This window comes from Malurus melanocephalus, unplaced genomic scaffold, assembly GCF_030028575.1.
Source record: "Malurus melanocephalus ecotype Western Australia unplaced genomic scaffold, MMel_1.1 scaffold_97, whole genome shotgun sequence".
NCBI classification, from domain to species: Eukaryota; Metazoa; Chordata; class Aves; order Passeriformes; family Maluridae; genus Malurus; species Malurus melanocephalus.
The window spans coordinates 233,368-243,363 of record NW_026623329.1 but is presented as its reverse complement, the minus strand read 5'-3'; the positions used below and the strand labels follow the sequence as shown (position 1 = coordinate 243,363).

Below are 9,996 nucleotides of genomic sequence, written 5' to 3'. Positions count from 1 at the left end.
AAAAAAAAAAAAAAAAAAAAAAAGTCCACAATATTTTATGCTTCCAGGGAGCAAAACCTCCTCCCCTCACAACCTCTTGTCACAACAGGTGAATATCTGAGTTTCCTGCTCAGATTTTGATCTCTTAATTCCACAGTCCATATCAACACATCCAAAGCACTTCAGGGCTGTCCCACCACGGCCCTCGAATTCCAAATTCAGCATTTCTTTGATCAACCTACCAGTCTGAACACTTCATAAATCCTGTGGTTTCCTACTTATTGTCTTATTATTAATGGTTTTAATTACTTCACCTGTGCCTTTTTAGGCCTGAGTTTWACAACAGCCGAGGTTCTCACCAGATTTGTCATTCTGGGGATTTTAGGGCAAAAATAAACCTAGAGTAGGACCAGGAATAGTAAGAGTTGGCAAAACTGATGAGAAAACACTTGGGAATAAACTGTGACAAGCTGTCACTCCCTCCCTTTCTAAAACACACATGGATCTATCCAAGAGATCTTTGCCAGGAAAGGAAAAACTGAAAATACCCCTTTTTCCATATTCCAGGGGTACAGAGCACATGGGAAGGAAGAGGCAAAAAAGAGAGCGAGGAGGAAAAACAAATCTCCACAAGCRATTTATCCAACCAACCCTCAGCTCAGTCCCCTGGCAATTAATTCCATGAATATAATTTATTATTTATTGGAATAAGCAGCCTCTGAATGCTCCTCCCACTGGCCTTTGCTCCCTGGCACAACCAAATCCTTGGCAACACTAAAATAGGAAGGAGATGGCCCTTGGAGAAGACAACCAGGTCCTCATCCCATGGRGATGTCCAGTGTGGCATCCTCAGGATCCTCATAAAGGCATGAACGGACATCAGGACCAAGCTGATGGCTTTGTAAGTTCAGCTCTTTGCTAAAAGTGTTGTGAGGGCAATCGAGTCCCAAACCAATCCCAAAACCTTTTTYCAGGTGGCCAGAAAACACACAGCCCCATAAATTCAAGGCAGAGGGCTCGGGATGCCACCTCAGTGAAGTGCTGAGGGAAAAATATGAACAAAAAAAAAGAGATTTTGAACCCTCTTGGAGGAAGGCTGAGGCACAGGGAAGCTGGGGAATATCTACCTCAGTTTTAGGAAGCTTTTCCCCAATTTTCCCTGTGCTCCATGTGCATAGCAGAGGTTTGTGGGGCACCTCGAGCCCCCTGGTCCCAGCAGACCCCAGAAAAATGAATTATCCAAAGGAAGGCACATCCAAGGACCGACACAAGTGATGCATTCTTCYCCAAACTGACCACAAAATCACAGGTCATGTCCCAACAACCCATCCCTCCTGCTGGAACAACTGTCATTAACATAYGTGTCATTTTAATTAAAAGATGGGGAGGAGTAGGAGGAGGAAAAAAACCCACGAAACCACTTTTGTTACAAATATTTCTGTACAACTGCAACCACCTTTCATTAATCGCTCCTTGAGGAGGGGACAGAGGTGGAATTAAAGGTTTGTGGAGSTTTTATTTTGGATTTTGACACAAAATAGGAGAGTCAGATACAAGGCATGGCTAAAATGCGCCGACACCTGGGTTTTGCTGCTAGAAATAGAAAAAAGCCCAGTGCACCTCTGATCCATCAGCGGAAGTGACAAAAATCTTAAACATGGCGGTTTAAGGCTGAATTTTGGCTTGGTTTGTGTCGAGCAGGTCCACAGGCAAGCAGAGAAGGTGACAGGCGACACAGAGATGGCAGGAGGAGACTTCTCCCATGCGATGGCCAAGAACTTCCTGGAAAAAACCTTGCCAAAACACCTGGGAAGATCCTGGGAGCTGAGGGACAGCAGAAGTGGAAGGCTGGGTGGTGAAGTCACCTTCAGCWGTCCACAGGCACCACCAGGCATTGAAGGTTGAACCTAAAGATCTGAGTATTGACACCTCCTCAGACTTCRCCAAATTTTGCACTCATTTCCTTCAGGTATCGGTGTCGTTGCTGTCACCATCACGAGTCCAAAGCGGGGAAACTGAGGCACCAAGTCTTGGAAAAATGCAGATTCACTTGTAGAAGTCCTGCTCCCGGGGTGAATGCTCCATTATGGTTGACTCAGACCCCAAAACCTGGCGTTTAACACTAAAATGCACCTGGAAAAAGCCATTCCCAAGGGAGGCAGAACACGCTGGTCCAGAGGTGTTAATCAAGCAGGACAGCAACAGGCAGGAGATGGATTTGCTGCTCACAGCTGAAAAGGATGTGGAGATAAAGCACCCAAAAAGCTGCTGGAGAGGGTGAGGGACCCTGGTGCTGGGTACAATATTGGGATTTTCCATAAAAGAGTTCCTAATCCCTGGAGCAAGGAAACACACACACGTCCCATCTCAGGTAACAACAGGAGCAAGTTTATTCAGGTCTGGCACTTACAGAACTTGGAAGGACAAGGTACACGGCATTGGTTTTCCAGAAAAATCAGCCCAGGATCAGAAGAAACGAGACTATTTTATAAAAAGAGACCGCAGCTGTGAGGGGCCGGGAATGTGCATCCCTTTGGATCCCGCATTCCCGCTGCCCGTGCCACCCGCGTGCCGGAGCAGACCTGGTGGTGCCTGGGGTGAATCTGTTCTCAGCGAGTCCCAGCCTGGGTTTTAACCAACCTTAGAAAGGAGGAGGAGGGGGGATGGTTATTAATAGGTAGAAAAAGCAGAAACCCTTCCAAAATCATCCACCTTGGGCCGAGGAGGAGTGAGAGCGCAGTGAGAGACGTCCGCAGGAGGAGGAGAACAGCTCGGCCAAACCGCCCAGGTCTCCGGCGCTTGGAAGAGCACAAAGTCTGGGAAACAATCACCGTGGAAGCCTGCTGAGAAGTAGAGGATCTCCTTGCAGACAGCAACAGAGAAGATATTGGCTAACGAGACCCGTGGGAGGCGGCTCTTCCTCGAGGCAGCCCCATCACTCGCGAGCCCGGAGGACGTAGAGGAAGCTGACGAGAATTCCCAAGGCCAGGATCGTGTAGCTGGCTCGGACGCTGCTGGAGCCGCTGATGTTGCAGAGGAAGGAGTCGCAGCAGTAGACGGAGGCGGCCGCTATTCCCAGGTTGATGCCGGCGCTGGGGCAGATGGGGGAGCATCCCTTAGAGATGGACTGGCCGGATTTGCCGCCTGGATTGGGGGTGGGGTGGAGAGGGAGGGAAAGAGACAGGGTTAAGATGGGTTTTTTTGGTTTCCTGATCACCTGCTCTGCAGAGGAATTACRGCACTGGGAGAGCCAGKGCAGCGCAAGCAGGATGAAGTGTTSCASAGAGGATGAAGTGGTCCTTGGAGACAGGAATCCCAGCCAGGAATCCCAGCCAGGCCATCTTATCAAGGATCACCTGTGATAAGCTCCCAGACAGACCCCAGAGGCCACACAACAGTCCAGGGACCCCCACTTTGGATCAGCCAATGCTCAGCCACAACGGCTCCGGTGAGGAATCCCAGAAATCCCTCTTGAGCTTCACTCTAGGACTCCTCAAGGGAGACAGAGAGCACTGGGGAGACRCTCACGAGCCAAGTCTGCACTTCCAGAGAGGCACAGCCCAGGATAAGAGGCAGGAAAGAGGAAACCATTAGAACTGGGCTCAGAAGGGAAGTTTATAGAAGCTCCCAGTTTCTGTTTGTGCACACCAAACCCACCCATGCTGCAAACTCAGGCATGAAACTCCCCCTCCTTGGGCCAGGGAGAGCCAGGATGGGCTCTGCCAGAGCACCCAGGCTCCCTCAGAGCACAGAACCCCCAAAATCTTTTCAGGCACCCCAGGAGGAAACCTGGAAACCTCCCTTCCTTCCTTGTTCACAGAAAGCAAAGCAATGGTGGGACTCAGGGACAAAAAACCCAAATACGCAGCAAAAAAATCAGCAGGAATAGCAACCCTGGAGCTTCCCACACAGGAAGGCTGCAGCATCCTCCATGCTTTCACTTATTCATCAGCAAACTCCCCACYCCCAGCCTGAAATTCCCCTCGGACYGGCGGGCATCGGTGCAGGCACGTGGGCTTTAACGTGACTCCTCCTGGCAGCGCGTCCCTCGTAAGAATTCCCGTGGGATGGTCCAACACTCAGTTGCTAAGCAGAACTTTTCCTTTTTTTTTTCCCCCCACCCTCAGCCAGGAGGAAGGAAAAGCCTTGCTGCAGCTCAGCAGGTGACCCAGGAGAGCAGCCAGGAGGGGCAGCAGGAGGTGCTGTCACCACTCACCGAGTCCCACTCCGACGTACGTCGTCACGCAGTGGTTTTCATTCTCGCCGCACTTGACGGGCTTCAGGCAGGCCCAGTTGGAGGAGGCATCCGAGCAGGAGAAGCAGACGAGCGTGTGGGCTGCAAGAGAAAGGCAAAGCTCAGTTTGGGGCTGGTGGGAAGATCTCCTCACTTGGAGGTCATCACCTCTGTCAAACAGGACGTGTCGCATCTGCCCGCAGCCACACTTTCAGTTTTATCAACCTGCAATAGGGTTTTGGGGTTTTTTTTCCCAAAAAAAAAATTGGCCAAGTGAAGGGTTCAAGCCTAAGGGATGCATTCCAAGCTCTTATCAGCTAAAGCTGATACAACCACAGCCTGGCACTTTCTGTCACCCCCTGTTTGCACCAAGAATGTGTTCTAGCTACACCTGCCAACTTGAAACCGAACTCCAGAGGGGAATTTTTGAGGTTTGGGCTTGTTCAGCACAACCACCATGGATGTGGTCTCCTTGCCTGGGGCAGGGGGGTTGGAACTGGGGATCTTTAGGTCCCTTCCAAGTAAAACCATTCTGATTTTCTCATTCTGTGGCACTGATGGGAAAYGTTCCAGGCATGACCACGGGTTCAAACTTTCCATGACCTGCCTTTGGGCACCGAGACCAGGCCATGCTTGAGCTGCAGCACGTGATGGAAATGATTTCTTAGCTGCAGAAAGCCCAAGACCTGCAAGGACTTGCACTGTCCGGCTTCTGAGGGAGTCACAGCTATAAAGGTAGCTTGTTCGTCCAATCTTTTCAATTTGGAGCGGGAATGTTAATTTATGTGTTCTGCTCCATGGCAATTCCCCTAAAATCATAGGATCATGGAATCRTTTTGGCTGGAAAAGACCTCTAAGACCTTTCAGTCCATCCTTTAACCAAAGACTGCCAAATTCCCCACTAAACCAAATTTTTAAAGTAAAACATCTGCACATTTTTTAACATTTCCAGGGATGGTGATTACACCCACCACTATTAGAACATTTGACCACCCTTTCAGTGAAGAAATTTTTCCTCATTTCCAAACTAAACCTCCTCTGGAGCAACCTAAGGCCATTTATGGCTTATCCTACCAGCAGGATGGACGAGCTGGCTCCCATCCCTCATCCTTCACAAAGAGGAATGATTGGAAAACAGCATTTGGGGTGGGAATTGGTGGTGGAGACAGCCTGGACCAGTGACTCAGCAGGGACACGGGCACTTTGATCTCCGCATTTTACACACAAGAACATCACAGCCACGCTGTCGTTGCTGACCTACATATGCAGACAGATCAGGTCTGTTCCCAGTATTCCAGGGATTTGGGATTTTGGAGCTCCCAGGCAGCCCTTCCACGAGGCACTGTCTTTTCCCTTCTGTGTTTATGGGATGCAAAGCAGAGCAGGGGCTGATTCAGGGTGGGATGGGTGAGGCAGCACCATCCCTGCTGCCACCACCTTCAGCTCCACCACAAATGGATTATCAGGGAATTATGGAATGGCTTGAGTTGAAAGGACCTTCAGGATCATCTTGTTCTAACCCCTTTCCAAGAGCAGRGGCACCTTCCACTATCCCAGGTTGTTCCAAGCCTTTCCAACTTGGACTTCAACACTTCCAGGGATGGGGCAGCCACAGCTTCTCTGGGAAACCTCTGCCARGGCCTCCCCACCCTCACAGGGAAGAATTTCTCCCAAATATCCAACCTAAACCCACTCTTTTTCAGTTTGAAGCCATTCCTGCTTGTCCTATCCCTGTAAAAAAATCCCTCTCCAGCTTTCTTGTAGTCTTATTTCAAGTATTTTCCTAAGGAGGTAAAGCAGGAGAAACCCTGGGAGAGCACCCTGAGTCTCAGAAGTCTCTKCTATGGATATTTTGAAGAATTATTTGGACAAATATTGCTCAGCATCTGTCCCACTCTGCCATTGGRTTGCACAACATCCTGAGGTTCTTCTCATTCCTGCTTCTCTCAGGAAAATAAAAGGTTTCTACAAGAAAAATGAGAAAAAAATATAACCATCGCTCTCAGAGGAATGACTTTTGAGCAGCCACAGCCAAGGAGGGGGAAGAAAACAAAATATAATCTCAGAGAAACAGATTAAAGTGGGTTAGTGGGAGATCCTGAACGCCACAGCAGAGCAGCCAAACCTCTGCTTTGGAGTGGAAGCCAACACCACAACCCCCCAAGCAGGAATTTCCTGGGCTGTCTGGTGTATCCTCCAAGGATCCGTACAACAAACCCGGGTTACCTGAGCACGCCAACGCAGCCACCACAGGATTACTGAGTCAAATCCCCCAGGAGAGATTTCTCCAGAGAGGATCTCTGGATTTAGGAAAGGGGGAGGAGGATGGGACCAGCCATTGAGTCACTGCTGGGTTGGCCACAGCTCCAGGTGGGACCTCGGAGCGAAGCGAAGCTCTGTCCCCAAGTCCCAGGTGACCTGTCCCAAACCCTTCACCTCAAAACCACCCCGAGGAGGAAAACTGACTCATCCCAGGAAGCTTCTGCAATCGGGAATGAAGGGGATTACAGGCTTCCTGTGGCCATTCTGGMAGGACAGATGTCCTCATATGTATTTGCTCACTGTGCTGAAGGCACGGGTGGTGCAAYGCCGTTCATTAAAAGTTCCAGCAGCAAACACACCAGAAATCTTTGGACATGACACAGAAGTGCTGTTGGGTATGAAATTCTCCGCCACGTGACTCAAWCCATGCTCCTGCCAAATTATCTCCTACCTGTCCCCATGTTTTTCATTGTCACACCTACCCACTACCCCTTAACAGAAAAAATCCTCCTAGGAGAGGCAGACTTTAAGAAAGGAAATATTCAGTCACTTTCTGCCCCCCAAAAATACCCACTGCAGAGTTGTGAGAGCACAAATAGGCTGAGTGGTTTGGACAAAAGGCACAAGAGGGGTAGCAGAATTTATTTCATGTAGCTGGAGACAGAGCAAAGAGTTGGAGCTCAAGAGAGAAAGGGAGCTCAAGAAAAAAAAAGGGGAAAAAAAATCCCAAGATTGAACAATGCAAAAGCGAAGCCTCGTTTTCACCAGTGGAAGAATTTATGTGTTTATTTGTTTGCTGCTCAGCTTCTTGGAGGAACAAAGACCTCTCAAAATAGAGCAGAGCATTTGGGGGAATTCCTTCAGATAAGAGGTTAAATCATTCTTGCAGAGGGGGGGGAAAACGGTTTTTAAAGCCCTTTCTAGAGCTCAGCAGCACTGGGAAAACGCTGTTGCTTCAGCAGCTTTTCCATTCAGTCCCGATGCTGCTTTTCCATTCTCTTAGGCAAAATCCTTATCAAGATCCACAGGCGAGATCTTTAAGCAGGAGGTAAAGCTCTTCCGTGAAATCCCCCCTGGATATGCTGGAAGCGTTTGGGGATAAAACCACCTGCAACAAACCCGTCTGTCTGGAAAAAAACTTAACTTTTAAARGCAAAAGAGGTTTTTTAGGGGGGTGGGAGGCGGGGGGGAATTAAACCCTTCAGTGCCTTGGCCTGGCCAGCCCATCCTCCCAGCTGGAACTGAGCACAAGCCAGCTGGGCTCTGCCCGAGACTCAACGCTTCAATTGCCCGTTGCTTCCCGGATCCCACAGGGAGGGGAAGAGCTGCAAGCAGTCAGTTCCTTCTCACCACAAAAGGCAAGAGACCCTGTTTGCCGAGCAGGGGCTGAGAGAGCTCAGAACTCTCCTGTTTGCTCTTTGTTTGGCTTCCCCAAGCAGAGACATAAGGGAACAATACCCGTGCGGGTTTTGCACGGCCCCGTGGAGTTTGGACGGTCAGGAATGGAGGTGAGGGGAAGGAGGGGATGTCAGGCCCTGCGACTTGGGCAACTTGGTTGTTAAACACACAGCAACAGGAACGGCGTTCTCCCCCCGGCTTCGGTGGCAGCACCAGGACGTGCCCCACAGCGCATCGTCCCTTAGGGGTCATCGCGCCACGCACCGGCCACCGCAGCCGGCCCCGAAGGATGCTCGGAAGGGGCAGCAGGAGCCAGAATCACGAGTGGCTCTGCCCTGACTTTGCTCCATCAGCCATTGCCGGGGCTGGGCTGCCTCTCCCCTCCACCCTCCTTCCCGCGGCTGCATCTCAGCCCATCCCAGCGCCGTTATCCCGGCTCGCTGCGCCGAAAAGGGGGAGCGGAGCCGGCCCTGCTCTTTGTTCGAGCTGCAACTGGGAAAAGCTCCAGGATATCCACCCGCACAGCCGGAGATGCTCACCTATTCACACAGGCGGGCAAGCCCCGAAGTTCCTGCTTCAAGAGGGACACTGCTGCGAGGCAGGTCTTGCAAAGACACCCCCGCATTCCTCTCCAAACCACAACGCGGCTCAGCGCCGTCCCCAACCCCTTTCCAACCCTTTTATCCCCCACAAACCTCCAACTTCTACAGTCCACCCTACCAGACGCACCACTCCCCTACCCCCCCAATTTGCTCTCAAATGCAGGGCTGGCGAAGAACCGGGGGTCGTCGAGGGGGAGGCGATACTGTCGGGGATATCCCCCTCCCTTACCTCTCTCCACGCACAGCACCGCGGCCAGCACAGCGAGCAGGAGCGCCTTCATGTTGCGGACGATGTGGCCGGAGAGATGCGCAGGGCGGCTGGAGGAGAGCAGGGCTGGCGGCAGGGCCGGGCGTCGGGGGTGGGGAAAGGGCGGCGGCTCCGCCCCGCGGGCCGGGCCCGGCCCCCGCTCCGCCTCCCCCCTCCACCTCCCCGGCCACGCCTCGTTTCGTTTCCCCGTTCGGGGGAACCGGGGCCGGGAAAGGGGCTGTGGTAAGGGCGTGTGGACATGGTAGTGGCTGGCCAAGGGGGAACAGGGCCAACTCTCCCCTAGCCGTGCCCCAAAAGGCTTTTTCCAGCCCCTTTTCGGGTCCCCTCTGTTTCCCTGAAGGAAGAGACAGGAGTAGGGGGGCAGCCTGTATGCCGGATCCCACTCATCCAAGTGCAGTCMTTCCAACTCAGTTTATTCTGTGATTCTGTGACTCCCTCTACCCACAGGACCTGCTGTTTTCCCGCCTCCCTCTCCTCCTCCGTGCATCTCCACTCACAGATMCCCTGAGCACACACACATCCTCCTCCCAAACACCCTGTAAACACACATTCCCTGTATCCAGGGCTTCTCCTGCAGGCAAGACCCCCTCGCGAATGCACAGCCCATCCCTAAATGCAGCACCCCCTCTTCACGTCTGACCCCTCTRTACGCACAGCCCCCACTCCAGATCCAAGCACATAAAGAACCRACTCCCCCATCTGTTTACCAGAGCTTAAATTGGATTAGACATACAGGATTGGGGAGCTTGAAGAGCCCAGCAGCTGGGGTGRCATGGGACAGCCGGGGCTGTTTGGCAGGATGAGTCTCCAGGGTGTAAATAAGTCCCCTGATGTTGGAGTGTCCCAAATTCAGTAGATCCCATGAAAATAACTAAATCCTCTAGAAATGGAGTGGCACTGGGGGAGGGCCCCTGTGTATCTGGCTTTCAGGAAAGCCTGGGAATGGAGGAGATGGCTGGTGAGCCAGCAGGAAACGAGCAGGCTTGACAAACTCTGTGCCACAGATGGCTTTAATTCTGCAGAGTCAGCATTTCTTGGCAAATGCATCTGTCAGAAGAAATTCCAGCTCCTGTCTCATTGGAGGCATTCAGAGCGCTCTGCTTGGGAAGCAAACCCATGCCTGCAAAGCCCTGCTTCCCTTTTCTTTCCTGTGGCTCAGTTTTATTTGTCACTGCCAGGTATTGTAGCAGGAACCAACTTCCAAGCAGTTTCTGTGGTCTCTTACCTTCCACTGGAAGAGGCTGCTGGGGCTG

At 51.7% G+C, this 9,996-nt stretch overlaps 1 protein-coding gene across 1 annotated transcript; it reads right to left on the bottom strand.

The window, feature by feature from the left end:
- Positions 1-2,346: 2,346 nt before the first annotated feature.
- Positions 2,347-8,837, bottom strand: LOC130575102 (lymphocyte antigen 6E). The gene is made up of 3 exons (XM_057368781.1): positions 8,705-8,837; positions 4,196-4,315; positions 2,347-3,123 (listed from the first exon to the last, which is right to left on the bottom strand). The coding sequence occupies exons 1-3, from the start codon at positions 8,754-8,756 to the stop codon at positions 2,915-2,917; spliced, it is 381 nt and encodes a 126-aa protein (XP_057224764.1). The 5' UTR covers positions 8,757-8,837; the 3' UTR covers positions 2,347-2,914.
- Positions 8,838-9,996: the final 1,159 nt, after the last annotated feature.